This window comes from Aotus nancymaae, unplaced genomic scaffold (assembly GCF_030222135.1).
Source record: "Aotus nancymaae isolate 86718 unplaced genomic scaffold, 86718_ANA_hifiasm-v0.15.2.pri h1tg000028l, whole genome shotgun sequence".
Classification (NCBI taxonomy): Eukaryota; Metazoa; Chordata; class Mammalia; order Primates; family Aotidae; genus Aotus; species Aotus nancymaae.
Window position 1 is genome coordinate 8429658 of NW_026988441.1, and position 18696 is coordinate 8448353.

At 51.1% G+C, this 18696-nt stretch overlaps 1 protein-coding gene and 1 pseudogene across 2 annotated transcripts in view; one reads left to right on the forward strand and one right to left on the reverse strand.

Annotated features, from left to right (window-relative positions):
• The window catches only part of PRKD2 (protein kinase D2), a 36970-nt gene that overhangs the window by 14901 nt on the left and 3373 nt on the right, over positions 1-18696 (forward strand). For both annotated transcript variants that reach the window (XM_064381139.1, XM_064381140.1), the window contains exons 7-16: positions 1150-1227; positions 1312-1465; positions 3448-3565; positions 4064-4141; positions 7912-8170; positions 10036-10088; positions 10212-10284; positions 11067-11173; positions 12377-12538; positions 16496-16594. In XM_064381139.1, coding sequence (XP_064237209.1) covers positions 1150-1227; positions 1312-1465; positions 3448-3565; positions 4064-4141; positions 7912-8170; positions 10036-10088; positions 10212-10284; positions 11067-11173; positions 12377-12538; positions 16496-16594 — 1181 coding nt within the window. The remainder of the gene's footprint in view (positions 1-1149; positions 1228-1311; positions 1466-3447; positions 3566-4063; positions 4142-7911; positions 8171-10035; positions 10089-10211; positions 10285-11066; positions 11174-12376; positions 12539-16495; positions 16595-18696) is intronic.
• On the reverse strand, positions 6366-7335 carry LOC105713086 (microtubule-associated protein RP/EB family member 1-like; annotated as a pseudogene).

The window sequence follows — 18696 nt, forward strand, 5'->3', positions numbered from 1 at the left end:
AGGCCGAGGATCACCTGAGGTCAGGAGTTTGCGATCAGCCTAAACAATCTGGTGAAACCCCATCTGTACTAAATACAAAAAAATTAGTTAAGCATGATGGGGCACACCTGTAGTCCCAGCTACTCGGGAGGCTAAGGCAGGAGAATCCATTGAACCTGGGAGGTGGAGGTTGCAGTAAGCTAAGATTGAGCCATTGCACGCCAGCCTGGGCAACAAGGTGGAAACTCTGTCTCAAAATAAATAAATAAATAAATAAAATAAAGAACCAGCCAGGTGTGGTGGCTCACGCCTGTAATCCCAGCACTTTGGGAGGCCGAGGCGGGTGGATCACGAGGTCAAGAGATCGAGACCATCCTGGTCAACATGGTGAAACCCCATCTCTACTAAAAATACAAAAAATTAGCTGGGCATGGTGGCACGTGCCTGTAATCCCAGCTACTCAGGAGGCTGAGGCAGGAGAATTGCCTGAACCCAGGAGGCGGAGGTTGCAGTGAGCCGAGATCGCGCCATTGCACTCCAGCCTGGGTAACAAGAGCGAAACTCCATCTCAAAAAAAAAAAAAGAACTAATTACATTCTGGAATTGGAGTTTAGATTCATGGAAACTTAGTGTTAGCACATTTAGTTGTAGGGTTTGTTTTTTTTTTTAGATGGAGTCGTGCTTTGAGGCTGGAGTACAGTGGCATGATCTTGGCTCACTGCAACCTCTGCTTCCCGGGTTCAAGTGATTCTCCTGCCTCAGCTTCCCGAGTAGCTGGGATTATAGGCACCTGCCACCACACCCAGCTAATTTTTATATTTTTAATACAGACGAGGTTTCACCATGTAGGCCAAGACGGTCTCGAACTCCTGACCTCAAATGATCCGATTGCCCTGCCTCCCAAAGCACTGAGATTACAGGCGGGAGCTACCGCCCCCAGCAGCCATCAGGATTTTGAGTCTAGCCCTCCCACTTCATCAAGACCCCCCACCATAGTTGGGGAAACTGTGGCTCAACGTGGTAAAATGACCAGGAACGGGGCAGCCAGTGTTCTGACCAAGGCAGCAAGAGTAGACTGTTTTGAGCCTGGGGCTTAGGGGTCAAGGTTCAGGCCTTCCAGATAACCTCTCTTCCCCTTCTCACCCGTCCGATTGTTCCCTGTCCTGCCAGACTGCAAGTTTAACTGTCACAAACGCTGTGCCACCCGTGTCCCTAATGACTGCCTGGGGGAGGCCCTCATCAATGGAGGTGAGAGGCTGGCAGGGGTGCTGGGGAGGAAAGGGGGAGGGGCAGGACTGGGTGGAGGCCCCTCTGATGCCTCCATCCCCGCAGATGTGCCGATGGAGGAGGCCACGGATTTCAGCGAGGCTGACAAGGGCAGCCTCATGGATGAGCCGGAGGACGCTGGTGTGATTCCAGGCTCCCACTCGGAGAATGCGCTCCACGTCAGTGAGGAGGAGGAAGGCGAGGGAGACAAGGCCCAGAGGTACACCCAGAACCCTCCAAGCGACCCTGGGGGAAGACCGTGCTGCACGGCGAACCTCAGTTTACTCTTTTCTACAATGGGCTGGCATCACCTCATATTTGTAAATTTTCCCAGTTTCTGAGGCAAACCTTTTAAAGTGCTAAAACTTTTTTTAAATAATTTTTTTTTGAGACACGGTCTCGCTCTGTCACCCAGGCTGGAGAGCAGTGGTGCAGTCTTGACTTACTACAGCCTTGACCTCCTGGGCTCAAGGGATCCTGCCACTCAGCCTCCCGAGCAGCTGGGACTACAGGCTCGTGCCACCCACACCCAGCTAATTTTTGTATTTTCGTAGAGACAGGGACTACCCTGTGTTGCCCAGGGTGGTCTCAAACTCCTGACTCCTGAGCTCAAGATTGCAGTGACGCAATCTCAGTTCATTGCAAGCTCTGCCTCCCGGGTTCAAGCAATTCTCCTGCTTCAGCCTCTCGAGTAGCTGGGACTACAGGCGCCTACCACCACACCTGGCTAATTTTGTGTGTGTGTGTTTTTAGTAGAGATGGGGTTCCACTATGTTGGTCAGGCTGGTCTTGAACTCCTGACTTCAGGTGATCCACCTGCCTTGGCCTCCCAAAGTGCTGGGATTACAGGCATGAGCCACCACACCTGGCCTATAGTATTCTTATTTTTTTATTTTTAGTTTTTTAGAGATAGGGGTCTTGCTATGTTGCCCAGGGTGGTCTTGAACTCCTGCACTCAAGCAATCCTCCCACCTCAGTCTCCCAAAGTGCTGAGATTACAGGTGTGCACCACCATGCCCCCAGCCTACAGATTTTTAAACTATACACAGAGTTCATACTTATTCAGCTTCGCTGGAATGTGAGCTCAGGTGCGTGAGGGCAAGGATATTTTCTGCCCTCCCAGGTGCCTAGGACAGGGCTGGCTCAGATCAGGTGCTTCCTACTTAGGTGTGGCGTGAATGTTTATTGAAAAAGCTGGGAAGCAGCGTGGTTCACGCAGGCGCTGGAGGCTGAGAGCTCAGACTCCAGCTCTATTACTTCACTTGCTAGGTACTTCCCTGGCTGCCCTGGTTTCCTCCTGGGGTGATGAGGTACCTACCCCGCAGGGTGATAAAGTTGGTGTAGGGGTAAGGGGGCACCTTCACAGGTGCATCGGAAAATATTAATGAGCACCTGCTGTGTTCTGACTCCAAGCTCACAGCTATGAACAAAAGAGGTAAGTCTGCCCTCCTGGAGTTGACGGTCTCAGTGGGGAGACAGCTAATAAATGCATCCATAGCATCGGATATTGGTAATGGTGATAAAGAAAAATAAAACAAGAGAAGATGGAGAATGGGAGATGGGCTTTCTTAGGTCATTCAAGGAGACCTCACAAGTGGCAGCTGAAGGGAGTGGAGGGTAGGAGCCATGTGGGGCTATGGGGGAAGAGGCTTCCAGGCAGAGGTAACAGTAAATGCAAAGGCCCTGGGGTAGAGCCACACGCGTTTTTGTTTTTTTGTTTGTTTGTTTGTTTTTAGACGGGGAGTCTTGCTCTGTCACCAGGCTGGAGTGCAGTCGCGCTATCTTGGCTCACTGCAACCTCTGCCTCCTGGGTTCAGGCAATTCTCCTGCCTCAGGCTCTGGAGTTGCTGGGACTACAGGCGCGCGCCACCACGCCCAACTAATTTTTGTGTTTTTCGTAGAAACGGGGTTTCACCATATTGGCCGGGATGGTCTCGAGCTCTTAACCTTGTGATCTGCCTGCCTCAGCCTCCCAAAGTGCTAGGATTACAGGCGTGAGCCACTGCGCTCGGCCTAGAGCGAGACTCTTAAAAAAAACAAAAAACAACTCCCGGGGACGTGGCGGGTGGGGGCGGGGGGTTATTGGCAAAACAAAACAAAAAATTCTCCAACTCCCTAGCTTCCCAGAGATGCCCCCTGCGGCCCCAAGCAGCATGGTCATTTTCTGCATGTGACTTGTCACCCCTTCCTCTTCCTCCGCAGCTCCCTGGGGTACATCCCCCTAATGAGGGTGGTGCAATCGGTGCGACACACGACACGGAAATCCAGCACCACGCTGCGGGAGGGTTGGGTGGTTCATTATAGCAACAAGGACACGCTGGTGAGTGGCCGGGGCAGGGCCAGGTGCAGAGGAGCGAGGGTTGGAAGAAGAACAGCTCAGCTTGAGTGGGCGGGGCTAGGTGGGTGGGGCTGGAGCTAGGCGTGGGCGGGGCCATGCTGGAGGCGGGGCTAGAATTAGGAGTGTGGGTTTTAAGGGTGGGACGAGGAGCAGGAGTTAGGGAAGACGCGGGGCTAAAGGCAAGGCGCGGGCGGGCAGGGGGGCGGGGAGAGCTAGAGTTAGGGGAGGAGCTTGGCTGGAGGAAGAGGGCTAAGTCGGGGCGAGGCTGGGGTTAGGGTGTGGGGGCTGGACTAGGGTTAAAGCTAGGGGCGGGGCTGGTGTTAGGGCGTGTAGGCGGGGTGGGGTTACGTCGTGGGGTAGGTGCTAGGCTTAGGGCGTGCACGTGGTGCTCCAGACACCTGGAGCCCCAAACGGCACCACCGGACAGGGACTGGGGAGAAAAGTCTGGCGGTTCACCTGACCCTTCAAACATCTCTGCAGAGAAAGCGGCACTATTGGCGCCTGGACTGCAAGTGCATCACCCTCTTCCAGAACAACACGACCAACAGATACTATAAGGTGAGTCCCTGGGCCCTCAGCTCCCCCGGACTTCCCTCTGTGCCCACAAACTTCTCCACACCTCCTCCTACCCCCGGTTACTCCAGACAGATCCTGCAAATCACGTCCTCCCTACCTCAGCTCACCAGCAAGTGCTGCTCATCTGATTCTGGCCCCACCACTTTGCAGCGTAGGGAAGGGAGGGAAGGGAGGGAAGGGAATCCGGGCGGTTCCCTTACTTCTTGGTGCCTCAGGCTTCTTACCTGTAAAATGCCTCAAATGCTAATACCTCAGGGCTGGTGCAGGAATTCAAAGAGCCAATCCACTAAAGCAATCAGCTTAGGGCGTGATGTTAAGCTCCCAGTAATTCTAAGGCTGTTCTCACTATTCCTTTATAATTAATGTATTGCATGATGTGTGCCTATTCATTACCCACTCCTGTGCCCACACCGTGTCCCAGCCACTGTCTTCCACCTGGATGGTTGCAGCCTTCTCCTTGCAGGGTCCTTGCTTCTGATCTTGAAGCCTCTGTCATTTCCCCCATAGCAGCAGGGGGGAATCTTTATTAAAAGCATCAAGGCCTGGCATGGTGGCTCACACCTGTAATCCCAGCACTTTGGGAGGCCAAGGCGGGCAGATCACCTGAGGTTGAGAGTTCGAGACTAACCTGACTAACATGGAGAAACCCTGTCTCTACTAAAAATACAAAAATTAGCCTTGCGTGGTGGCGAATAGCCTGTAATCCCAGCTACTCAGGAGGCTGAGGCAGGAGAATCTCTTGAACCCAGGAGGCAGAAGTTGCATTGAGCCAATATTGTGCCATTGCATTCCAGCCTGGGCAACAAGAGGAAGAATCTGTCTCAAAAAAAAAAGAAAAGAAACCGTCAAAACCCTCCAGTGGCTCCCATTGTCCTTAGAGTAATAAAACCTGGACTCCAGCTGTTACCTGCCCTGGAATGTCTTCCTTGGATTTTCCATGGCTGGTTTCTTCTCATCTTCCCATTTTGTTCAGAAAACACCATCTAAAATGCTGTGCTTGGCCAGGTGCAGTGGCTCCTGCCTGTAGTCCCAGCACTTTGGGAGGCCGAGGCGGGGGATCACTTGAGGTCAGGAGTTTGAAACCAGCCTGGCCAACATGGTGAAACCCCGTCTCTACTAAAAATACAAAAATTAGCTGGGTGTGGTGGTGGGTGCCTGTAATCCCAGCTGCTTGGGAGTTGAGGCAGGAAAATAGCTTGAACCTGGGAGGTGGAGGGTGCGGTGAGCTGAGATTGCCCCACTGCACTGTAGCCTGGGCAACAGAGCAAGACTCTGTCTCAAAAAGAGTAAAATAAATAAAATGCTTTCCTCACCCACCATGTGTCCATGTCACCACCTGGTTTTATGGGCTACCTAAGTCATTCATCCTCCCTCCCCCCTTCCTCCTTTGACACGTTTCCTACCCCATGGTCCCTGCGCCTTCTGTCCCACCTGGGTCCCCTCAGCCTCCTTCCTGGTTCACTGTCTCCATCTCATTGTATTCCATCTGCCCTCTGCACACAAGCAGATGATGCTCAGAAGCCTACAGTGGCTCCCTAGGGCCCTTGGACAAAGCCCAGGCTCCTCCCTGTGACCTGTGAAGCCCTGCATGGCCTCATTTCCTTCATTTAGTATCAAACATTTATTTATTTTGCAATAGGATCTTGCTCTGTCTCCCAGGTGCAGTGGCATGATCATGGCTTACTGCAACCTCTGGCTCCCCAGCTCAAATGATTCTCCCACCTCCCTAGTAGCTGGGATTATAGGCTCTCACCAGCGTGCCTGGCTAATTTTTGCATTGTTTTGTAGAGATGGGGGTCTCACTGTGTTGCCCTGGCTGCTCTCAAACTCTTGGGCTCCAGCGGTCTGCCTGCCTTGGCCTCCCAAAGTGCTGAGATTACAGGCTTGTGGCACCTTGCCTAATTTTTAAATATTTTGTAGAGCCGGGGTCTCACTATGTTGCCCAGGCTGGTCTTTTTTTTTTTTTTTTTTTAATCTTAAGGTATTTATTTATTACAGCATTCTCTGATTTCACAGTAGCTTAAAATTCAATTCAGTCTTGACATTTCTCCACTGAGGCTGCTGCCTCAGCATATGACATAACCCCTCCTCCAACACTCAGTGTGATCCGAATCCGAACGGCCAGCCCCAGGGTCAGCCTCTTTGTTTCCCAGGTGAACCAACTAGATGTTGATGTTGCTTGCTGCAAGGTGAAAGCTCCTAACTCTTACTGGAAAAGGAGTGAAACGTCTGCAAAGTGCACTTTAAGAAGTACTTTCTGCTTATGAAAAGAAACCAGTGAGGCCTCTAAGGATGATGAAAGGGAGTATTTTACAGTGAAGCACGTGATTCGGAGTGAAGACTCCGGGTGTTGCTCTGCTGCTCCAGGCTGTTCATACTCTTCTTGCTCCTCCTGCGGGCCCCCTTCCTCAGGTATCACAAAGCCTCCATCCGTGGCATACAGAATGGCTACAATCCTCCGCAATACTGGGTTGTTTTTCCCCTCGTTCTCCTGGCAAATCAGTTCAGTGTTCTGTAGCTTTTCGAAGTAGAAAACCCTCTCTTTCTCCAAGTCTTTAACAGTAAGTTTCAATGCATTGACCAGCTGCCTCAACTCAGCTGCCTCGTCATCCCTATTGAAAGAACCCTCATCACCACCAGGGTTCTTTCGCAGCATGCCAGGGCCAGCCTGAGGAACTGCAGCAGTTCTGTGTTGAGATGGGCCTCTGGGGAGCTGCACTACTAGAGCTGAGAGGTTTCTTCGGTTTATTCAGAGCTGGAGCAACGAGGGAGGGAGCCACTGCCGTTTCTTGACCTTGTCTGGCAGCCACAGGGTCATAGTCTTTTCCATCGTAGTTTGCGGCAGAAAACTTCTTGAATCACTGAACGAATTCACAATTATCCTGAAACTTTCCTTTTACTAATTTGTCCACGGGAATTATTTTGTCAACACCCATCCTCTTAAAACCCGCTTGTATTTTGAAGTTCTGGATATACTCGTGTTCTAGCTTAGCTTGCAATTTCACTTTCTTCAAGGCAGTGGAGCCAGCGAACAGCAAGTCCATAAACTGACAATAGGCAGCCCCTGAGCACAGCCGTGTCAGATTCAACTGCAGAGACTCATTGATCCAGGCCCGCATGCCATGTGGACTTAGATTATCACCGGTCACTGACATTGAGTATACGTTCACCGCCATCTTCGGCTCTCGGCAGAACCGCATCCACTGCCGCACCCGGCTCCGGTTCCGTCTTCGTCTCGTTCCCCAGGCTGGTCTTGGACTCCTGGGCCATCTGCCCACCTCAGCCTCCCAAAGTGCTGAGAGTACAGGCATGAGCCACCGTGTCCGGCCATCAAATGTTTTCCAAGCTCTTGCTGTGTCCAGGCACCACCCCACGTGATGGGGATGCAGTTTAGCCTTTGAGCACAGCCTTTCCTCAGGGCCTTTGCACATGCTGTGTCTCACCCACTCCTTGCCAGCTGGCCTCTTCTTACCTTTCTGGTCTCTGCTTCAATGTCACTTCTGCCAGTAATTATTATTACTATTATTATTTCTGAGATGGAATCTTGCTCTGTCGCCCAGGCTGGAGTGCAGTGGCGCAATCTCGGCTCATTGCAACCACCGTCTCCCAGGTTCAAGTGATTCTCCTGCCTCAGCCTCCCAAATAGCTGAAATTACAGGCGCGCACCACCACGCCCGGCTAATTTTTGTATTTTCAGTAGAATTGCACAGTCTGCCTGGCATCCTCACCTGTGCTGGTTCCATGTCCTGCAGGAAATTCCACTGTCAGAAATCCTTACGGTGGAGCCCGCCCAGAACTTCAGCCTTGTGCCACCGGGCACCAACCCACACTGCTTTGAGATCATCACTGCCAATGCCACCTACTTCGTGGGCGAGATGCCTGGCGGGGCTCCGGGTGGGCCAAGTGGGCAGGGGGCCGAGGCTGCCCGGGGCTGGGAGACAGCCATCCGCCAGGCCCTGATGCCTGTCATCCTTCAGGATGCACCCAGCGCCCCAGGCCACGCACCCCACAGTAAGTCCTCCCACTTCAGGTCCTTGAGAGAATGGGTCTAGGTGGGCGGGCAGGATTCTGGGGAATGGAAGGGCCAAAGATAGAGGTGGGCTATGGTGGGGCTGAGAATGTGGCTTCTGGACTCAGCAGGCGTGGGTTTGAAATTCTGTTAATCACGCCTGTTAATCCCAGCACTTTGGGAGGCCAAGGCAGGAGGATCACTTGAGGTCAGGAGTTCAAGGCCAGCCTGGGCAACATAGCGAGATTCCATCTCTACAAAAAATAATTAGCCAGGTGTGGTGGTGCACACCCATGGTTTCAGGTACTTGGGAGGCTGAGGCAGGAGAATTGCTTGAGTCTGGGAGGTTGAGGGCCTGTAGTGAGTCGTGATCACACCACTGCACTCCAGTCTGGGTGACAGAGCAAGACGCCATCTCCAAAAAAGAGAAAACAACCAGAATCCACAAAAAATTTCTGCTAAGCTCCTGGCCTAATATGTGGCCTTGGGCATGTCGCTTCCCCTCCACGAGCCGTGTTCCAGGTGGTGATAAGTCCTCATGCACTTACTGAGTGCCTCCTCTGTATGAGATGGTGCTGGAGACAGCAGTGGCCAGGACAGCCCAACACCTGCCCTCATGGGGCTTAGAGTCCAGTAGGGCAGAATACCCATCTTCAGAGAGTGACAGTCCAGGGTGGGCAGGGTTGGGACAAGGGAGCCAGGGAACTGGAGGAGCTCAGAGGGTTACCTAATGGGTTAGGTATCTAGGAGGGCTTCCTCGAGGAGGTGACATCTGAACTGAGACCTGGAGGCTGAGGCAGGGTGAGATGTGGGAAAGCAAATGGGAGCTCATTTTAGGCGGAGGCAAAAAGTGATGAGAATACCAGGTTCCCACCCTCTGGAGCTTATAATCCAGCGTGGGTGACAGACATTGATCATTAACCCACACAAGCAATGAGTATGATAAGGAACATTTGTGAGTGTAATCCAACTTGGTCCTAGGAGGATTTAGCTAAGCGTAGGATGAAGGAAAGAGTATTCTTGGCAGAGGAAGCAGCATCTGCAAAGCCCAGGAGAGAGAAGAGAGCCTGCCGTATGTGAGGCCCAGCAGGAAGGCCAGTGTGTCAGGAATAGCATGTTAGGGTTGAAGTCACTGGCAGATGAGGCTCTCGGCCATGCCTTTTAGGCCCTTTAAGGGGCTCGGGCTTCTTCCTGAGGGCACTGGGGAGCCATGGGAGAGTTGTGAGCAGAGGAGGGACAGGGTCAGTCTTGTGTCTCCATAAGATCCCTCTGGTTTCTCTGTGGAAGTGAATAGGAGGGGGCAGGATTGGGGCAAGAGACCAGGGAAGGGGCTGTGGGGTGAGGAACCAGAGCTGGGGGGCGAGCAGGGGCCTAACTAGGCTGTGGATGGGTGGAAGGGACAGACGTTCAAAGGGCAGAAGGCTCAGGACTACAGAAGTGTCTGGCTCTGGTTGGGTTTGTTGGGGGCAAGCTCAGGGGAAGACGCAGGAGTGTCTGCACTTTCCCTCCAAGACTCAAGTGTCCTTCTCTGTATAAAGGGATCAGTCTGCCTCCCCTGGTGCTGAAATCCTGGGGTGAAATGCTCAGCAAAATCATCCGTGACGTCACTCCAGCCGCTCAGCACGTCTCATTTACTCCCCCAGCGGCCCGATGAGGGAGGCCCTTTTATTATTCCCATTTTCTAGATGAGGAGACCAAGGTTCATAGTGACAAGTCACCAGCCTGAAGTTGCACATTGTATTGCACACTGGATTCAAACCTGGGCGGGCCTGACTCCCAAGTCTGCCTTTGCAGGTTGGGTAGAGATAACCCTGAGCCTGGAGTCGTCTCACCTCTGTGTCTCCCCTCTGTCTCTCCCTCTCCCCAGGACAAGCTTCTCTGAGCATCTCTGTGTCCAACAGTCAGATCCAAGAGAATGTGGTGAGACTCCTGCCCACACCTGATGCCCTCCCCTCACACTCTCTCCCCAGCTCTCTCATCTCCTCGACTCCCCCTCCCCCATTTCCATTCGCACCCCCGACCTGCCCTGTCTTCACCCTGCAGGACATCGCCACCGTCTACCAGATCTTCCCTGACGAAGTGCTGGGCTCAGGGCAGTTTGGAGTGGTGTATGGAGGTGAGGACACTTCAGAGCTAACCCAGAGGGGGCCTGGGTCTCAGGGAAGCTGTTCTGGCTCCAGCCCTTCCTTTCTGATCGGTCACATGCTCACCTCCTATGTTGATTGTCTTAGCTAGATCCTGGGTGGACTGGTTGCAGGTTCTTCTTTTCTCTTGTTACTAATAGGAAGGGTAAATTCGGCACTCTGGTCACAGAGGTAGATTTTGATTGAATAGGGAAGGTAGATTCTGCACTCTGATTGGCCACAGAAGTAGAACCTAGATTCTAATTGGATAGGAGGATAGATTCTGCATTCTGGGGTTGGCCACAGGCTAGATCCTAGATTTTGATTGGATGGGGGTGGGATTTTACACTTCATTTTACCACAGAGCTAGATCCTAGAGTTTGATAGGACATGGAGGGTAAATTCTACACTCTTGGAAGTGTAGAATTTGGGTGGAGATAATCCTGTGCCTGGAGTCCTCACACATCTGTCTCTCCCATGTCCCCGGGACTCTTATGGGCCAATCAAAACTCGATGCTGGATTCTGACTGGCTATAAATCCAGTTCCCCATGTTACAGAGTCTCCTCTTTGGAGCTTTTTTTTTTCTTTCCTTCTTTCTGCCTTTACTCCCAAGGTGCACCTCTCATGGCTTTTACACGTCTCCTGGGGCCTTCCAGCTCTGCTCAACTCTGGCTGTCTCCATGGTGGGGGGCAGAGGTCAGCAGAGGTGGGGATACTCCTGCCAGGACTGGGTGGTCTTGCTCTCATCTCTCGTCTCTCCTACTCCCTGCCCAGGAAAGCACCGGAAGACAGGCCGGGACGTGGCAGTTAAAGTCATTGACAAACTGCGCTTCCCCACCAAGCAGGAGAGCCAGCTCCGGAACGAAGTGGCCATTCTGCAGGTGACCACCAGGGCGCCTTCTCTTTCTCCTCCTTCCTTTCAGGGGCCAGCTGACTCAGGGTAGGGGTGGTCAGGGAAGGCTTCCTGGAGAAGGGCGCATGTTGAGACGGAAGGGGAGGAGAAGGTGTTCATAGCAGAAGGAGCACCCTGTACAAAGGCCTGGTGAAAGGGAGCATGAGGTTTTCTAGGAAGGAGGTACTGGGACATGAGGCCGGGGACGAGGGTGGAGCCAGGCCCTGTGGACTTTCTTCTGAGGGCACTGGGAAGCCATAGAAGGCTTTTGAGCAAGGGAGGGGCAGGATCAGGTGTGTACTTTAGGAAAATCCCTCGACTGCCACCTGGAAGGTGGGTGGAAAGGGAAGTGACTGTAGCCAGGAGGCTGAGTGGGGATCTGGGTGGGAGAGAGGGGTTAGGCCAGGACAGAATTGGGGGCATGGAAGTGGAGGGGGGGTATGGATTTAAAAGATACAGTCGTGCAGAGCTCTCCCCACTTCCCCGAGCTCCCCCCCTCCCTCCTGAAACCCTGGGCTTCCACCAGAATTTCAGGATGTAAAGATCCTCTGGGCTGGACATGGTGGCTCATGCCTGTAATCATAGTACTTTGGGAGGCTGAAGTGGGAGGATCACTTGAGGCCAGAAGTTTTAGACCAGCCTGGCCAACATAGCAAAACCCCATTTCTATATATTTATTTTTCTTTTTTTTTTCTTGAGACAGACTCTCGCTCTGTTGCCTAGGCTGGAGTGCAGTGGCATAATCTTGGCTCACTGCAACCTCTGCCTCCCAGGTTCAAGCAGTTCTCCTGCCTCAGCCTCACGAGTAGTTGGATTACAGGCACACACCACCTCGCCGGACTGAGTTTTGTATTTTTATTAGAGACTGGGTTTCACCATCTTGGCCAGGCTGGTCTTGAACTCCTGACTTCAGGTGATCTACCTGCCTCGACCTCCCAAAGTGCTGGGATGACAGGCGTAAGCCACCATGCCCAGCCCCCATCTCTATATTTAAAAAGAAAGGGAAAAAACCCTTCTGGGCACCTGGCAGGTGGGTGGAGGTGGGCCTGTTCTGTCTTGGCCTGTGGGAAGCCTCCTTCCCTCCCCTAGTGCCAACACCCCAGCGACATCCTTCATCCTCTTGCTCCCATACCTGACCCTTTGGGGTCTGAGTCTGGACGACCTGGCCCTGACCCTGCGCCCCACCCTGCAGAGCCTGCGGCACCCTGGGATCGTGAACCTGGAGTGCATGTTCGAGACGCCTGAAAAAGTGTTTGTGGTGATGGAGAAGCTGCATGGGGACATGTTGGAGATGATCCTCTCCAGCGAGAAGGGCCGGCTGCCTGAGCGCCTTACCAAGTTCCTCATCACCCAGGTGCGCCCGGCCTGCCAGCTGCCACCCGCCCCTCCCCATCAGGTGTCAGCTTGGAGAGGCCCTGCATGCCTAGGAGGCCAGGCAGACACTGGTGGGAGGCACAATAGCAGCTGATAGAAACTGTAATCAAAAACACAAGCTGGGCACGGTGGCATGTGCCTGTGGTCCCAGCTACTCCAGAGGCTGAGGCAGGACGATCACTTGATCCTAGGAGCAAGACCCTGCCTCTTGAAAAGAAAAATAATAGAGGGATAATAACAATTAAAAATAATAAAGAGTAGGCCGGGTGTGGTGGCTCACGCCTCTAATCCCAGCACTTTGGGAGGCTGAGGCAGGTGGATCATGAGGTCAGGAGTTCGAGACCAGCCTGACCAACATGGTGAGACCTCATCTCTACTAAAAATACAAAAATTAGCAGGGCATGGTGGTGTGCGCCTGTAGTCCCAGCTACTCGGGAGGCTGAGGCAGAGGTTGCAGTGAGCCGAGATTGTGCCACTGCACTCCAGCCTGGTGTTAGAGGGAGACTCCGTCTCAAAAAAATAATAATTATTATGGGGCCTGGTACAGTGGCTCATGCCTGTAATTCCAACACTTTGGGAAGCTGAGGTGGGAGGATCACTCAAGCCTAGGAATTCAATGCCAGCCTGGGAGACAGAGATCCTCTCTCATTCATTCATAAGTAAATTTTAATACATATATAATATATATGTTTTATATTAATATACATATATAAAATATATAACAATATAGATGTTATGTATAATCAATATACATATATTAATATATGTAATATATGTATATGTATATATATGTACATATGTATATATTATATATGTTATATAAATTTACATATATATTAAATGGGTGAGGTTGAGCATGTTTTCATGTTTATTGGCCTATGCTGTATTACCATTTGCCCATTTGTCAATGGACTGTTATCTTTTTGAATTGTAGGAGCTCTTTGTATATGAAGGACATTAGATTCTTTTTTTTTTCCTTCCTAGACATGTTCTACATTTCTGTGTTTTTGGGGGGGACACATTAGATTCTTATCACTTATGTTGTTCATTCATTGTTTTTATCCCAGTGTTTGTTTGGCTGTTTATTTTATATTTAGCTTTTTAGCATCGGGTTTTATTTTATTTATTTATTTTTTTGAGATAAGGTCTCATTCTGTCACCCCCGGCTGGAGCGCAGTGGTGTGATCATAGCTCACTACAGCCCCAAACTCCTAGGCTCAAGCGATTCTCCTATCTCAGCTTCCTGAGTTAGCTGGAACCACAGGCGTGAGCCACCACATCCAACTAAGTTTTTTTTGTTGTTTTTGAGACAGAGTCTCACTCTGTTGCCCAGGCTGTAGTGCAGTGGCGCAATCTTAGCTCACTGCAACTTCCACCTCCTGGGTTCAAGCAATTCTCTGCCTCAGCCTCCTGAGTAGCTAGGATTACAGGCGTCCACCACCACATTTGGCTAATTTTTTTGTATTTTCAGTAGAAATGGGGTTTCACCATCTTGGCCAGGCTGGTCTTGAACTCCTGACCTCGTGATCCACCCACTTCTGCCTCCCAGAGTGCTGGGATTACAGACGTGAGCCACCATGACCAGCCTAATTTTTTTTTTAATGTTTCTGTAGAGACAGCCTCTCTCCATGTTGCCCAGGCAGGTCTTGAACTCCTGGGCTCAAGCAATCCCCCCATCTCAGCCTCCTGAGTTAGCTGGAACCACAGGCATGAGCCATCACACCTGGCTAATTTTTTTTTAAATGTATTTTTAGAGACAGGGTCTTGCCATGTTGCCCAGGCTGGTCTTGAACTCCTGGACTTAAGTGGTCCTCTTGCCGCAGCCTCCCAAAGTGCTGGGTTACAGGCATAAGCCACTGCATCCGGCCTGCCATAGAATTGACGTTGTACGATGTTAAATATCCCCTTTTGTGGTTTGTGTGTTTCACATCCTTCCTAGAAAGGCCTTCCCCTCTGGTTGGTGCCCTGCCTTCTTCTGAGACATCTCTGTTGGTCTCAGAGTCATCGTTGCTGGGTTTCCTTTACCCTGGCCCAGCACCCTTATCAGGCAGTGTGTCTGTGTTTGTCAGGCTGGCTTATGGGATGGGGACAGAAACCCACTGATGCAGCCTCAGCCAGACTATCATTTATTTATTTTTGAGACAGAGTCTTGCTTTGTTGCCCAGGCTGGAGTGCAGTGACATGATTTCGGCTCACTGCACCCTCCACCTCCTGAGTTCCAGCCTCCCAAGTAGCTGGGATTACAGGTGTGTGCCACCATGCCTGGCTAATTTTTTTAGTTTGAGTAGAGATCGGGTTTCACCATGTTGCCCAGGCTGGTCTGGAACTCCTAACCTCAAGCGATCCTCCCATCTCAGCCTCCCAAAGTGCTGGGATTACAGGCATGAGCCATCATGCCCAGCCATATCCACGCTTTGGGTGTGGAGAGGAATCATGGTTCTCACAGATGACTGCTTTTAGCAGCTGAGGGGGTTTCTCTTTCTGGCCTGTCTCTTCCTTCCTTTTTGCCTGCTCGCTCTTCGTTGTTTCTCTCTGCAGATCTCTGCTTTCTGGGCTCTTACCTGCCCACACTCAGGCCCTGTGCTAAGCCCTTTACTTCACGAGCTTATCTAGGCCTCACCACCATCCTGTGAGGTAGGTGTTACTATAACCCCCATTGTAGAGATGAGGAAACTGAGGCTCAGGGAGGTAGTGGTCTCTCCCTCGAGGTCTCAGCCAAGCAGCTGTCCAGCCAAGATTTGAGCCTGGATCTATCTAGCTTCCAACCTGCCCTCTTTGTTCATGTGAACTGGGAGAAGATAACTGACTGGGCGCGGGGGCTCACGCCTGGAATCCCAGCACTTTGGGAGGCTGGTGGATCACCTGAGGTCGGGAGTTTGAGACCAGCCTGGCCAACGTGGTGAAACCCCGTCTCTGTTAAAAAAAAAAAAAAAAAAAAAGTAAAAAGAAACAGATGAAATTAATTTTTTTTTTGAGACGAGTCTTGCTCTGTTGTCAGGCTGGAGTGCAGTGGTGTGATCTCAGCTCACTGCAACCTCCGCCTCCCAGGTTCAGGTGATTCTCATGCCTCAGCCTCCCAAATAGCTGGGACTACAGGCACATGCAACCACGTCCCACTAATTTTTGTGTTTTTAGTAGAGATGGGGTTTCACCGTGTTGGTGTGTGCCTGTAGTCCCAGTTACTAGGAAGGCTGAGGGGGGAGGATGGATTGAGCCTGAGAAGTCGAGGGTGCAATGAGGCTTGATCCCGCCACTGCGCTCCAGCCTGAGTGACAGAGCGAGTCTGTCTGTCTCAAAAAAAAAAAAAAAAAAAAAAAAAAAAATGGAATCACACAGCTGGATGTTGAAAATGCCTGCTCTATTAGTAGCATTCAGGAGATTACCACATGCAGAAGATCTCGGGATCTTCGTAGTCCAGCTGATCTAGCCCAGCCTTTGCAGTTTACATTTAACTCTTATCTCTCAGGTGTAAATGTTTTTATAATTCTGAGATTCTTTGGTGTTCCAGTGCCTCCTGTTTCCCTGGTGGGGAGCGGGGCGGTGTCTGCAGGGGTGTGTAGGAAGGCATGGATGGGGCCAAACACAGTGGCTTGCTCACACCTGTAATCCCAGCATTTTGGGAGGTCAAGGTGGGCAGATCACTTCAGGCTAGGAGTTTGAGACCAGCCTGGCCAATATGGTGAAACTCCATCTCTACCAAAAATACAAAAAAGTTAGCTGGGCATAGTGGCACACACCTGTAGTCCCAGCTACTTAGGAGGCTGAGGCAGGAGAATTGCATGAACCTGGGAGGCTGGGGTTGCAGTGAGCTGAGATCATGCCACTGGACTCCAGCCTGGGCCACAGAGCAAGAGTCTGTCTCAAAAATAAATAAGAAAAAAAGAACAGTGTGAATGGGTTTGCAGGGCTGGCTACTGACCCCATGTGCTCCCCTCAGATCCTGGTGGCTTTGAGACACCTTCACTTCAAGAACATCGTCCACTGCGACTTGAAACCAGAAAATGTGTTGCTGGCATCAGCTGACCCGTTTCCTCAGGTCAGTTATGTCTCTTGATCTGGGGAAATCCAGGCAATACTGATGGCTGGGGTCGGGGTCGGGAGGGGGATTATACTAATCAAGATGTGGGGGCCAGGTGCAGTGGCTCTTGCCTGTAATCAGCATTTTTGGAGGCTGAGGCAGGAGGATCACTTGAGCCCAAGAGTTCAAGACCAGCCTGGGAAACAGAGTGAGACCTCGTCTGTACAAAAAATGAAAAAAATTAGCCGGGCGTGATGGCGTGTGCCTGTAGTTCCAGCTACTTGGGAGGCTGAGGTGAGAGGATTGCTTGAGCCCAGGAGTTGGTGGCTGCAGTAAGCTATGATCGTGCCACTGCACTCCAGCCTGAGTGACAAAGCAAGACTCTATCTCTTAAAAAAAAAAAAAAAAAAAAAAAACCAGATGAAATTAACTTTTTTTTTTTTTTTTTGAGACAGAATCTCACTCTGTTGCCAGGCTGGAGTGTAGTGGTGTGATCTCAGCTCACTGCAACCTCTGCCTCCCAGGTTCAGGTGATTCTCATGCCTCAGCCTCCCAAGTGGCTGGGATTACAGGCACACGCCACCACATCCCGCTAATTTCTGTGTTTTTAGTAGAGATAGGGTTTCACCATGTTGGCCAGGATGGTCTCGATCTCTTGACCTTGTGATCCGCCTGCCCTGGCCTCCCAAAGTGCTGGGATTACAAGCGTGAGCCGCCTCACCTGGCCAAAATTAATTTTAATAATATAGTTTATCTCAACATGTAGCACTTTATTCAACATGTAGTCAACATAAAAATTATTAATGAAGGCCAGGTGAGGTGGCTCCTGCCTATAATCCTAGAACTTTGAGAGTCCAAGATGGGCAGATGGCTTCAGTCCAGTTCAAGTCTGCAGTGAGCTATAATTGTGCCACTGCACTCCCGCTAGGATGACAGAGCAAGACCCTGTCTCTTAAAAAAGAAACAAAACTCCATTAAATATTCTGCTTATTTTTAATACCATGTCTTCAAAATCTGGTGTGTATTTTACACTTACAGCGTATCTCAATTCATATGAAATTTTTATCAGAAATACTTGTGTTCAGATTTTATAAAATTTAACAGTTGGGAAGATAGATTGACATACCCAAGTTGTTCGAAACATATTTAAAAGTTTTCTGGTTGGGAGCAATGGCTCATGCCTGAAATCCCAACACTTTGGGAGGCTGAGGCGGGAGGATCACTTGAGGTCAGGAGTTCGAGACCAGCCTGGCTAATATGGCAAAACCCCGTCTCTACTAAAAATACAAAAATTAGCTGGGTGTGGTGGCGGGTGCCTGTAGTCCCAGCTACTTGGGAGGCTGAGACAGGAGAATCACTTGAGGTCAGGAGTTCAAGACCATCCTGGCCAACATGGTGAAACCCTGTCTCTACTAAAAATACAAAAAGTAGCTGGGTATAGTGGCGGGCACACGTAATCCCAGGTTCTTGGGAGGCTAAGGCAGGAGAACCGCTTGAACCCAGGAGGTGAAGGTTACAGTGAGCTGAGATGGCAACACTGCACTCCAGCCTGGGTGACAGAGGAAGACTCCCTCTCAAAAATAAAAATTTTAAAAAGATCTGTAGGAAAGGGCAGATCCTGGAAAAGGAAAAGATTTGTAGAAAGGGCAGAGGACCTCAGGAGAGGGTAGCTGTCAGATTGAGATGCAGCTCGGGTTGGGGGCATGGCTGGTTTCAAAGGTGACGGGGCTTCAGGCTTCAAGGATTTGGGGCTCTATCCTGCAAGCAACAGTGAGTCGAGGAAGGGTTTTGAACAGGGAAGGGACAATACATGAACAGAGGGGCAACTGAGGCTGAGACCGGTGGGCAGCATAGCAGGACCTTGAACCCAGGTCTTGCTGGCTCCCAAGCCTGTCTGTGACCTTAGACTGCAGCCATTAACAACGAGGGAAAGGGGCCAGGTGTGGTGGCTCACGCCTGTAATCCCAGCACTTTGGGAGGCTGAGGCGGGTGGATCACCTGAGGTCAAGAGTTTGAGACCAGCCTGGCTGACATGGCGAAACCCTGTCTCTACTTAAAATACCAAAATTAGCCAGGGGTGGTGGCAGGTGCCTGTAATCCCAGCTATTTGGGAGGCTGAG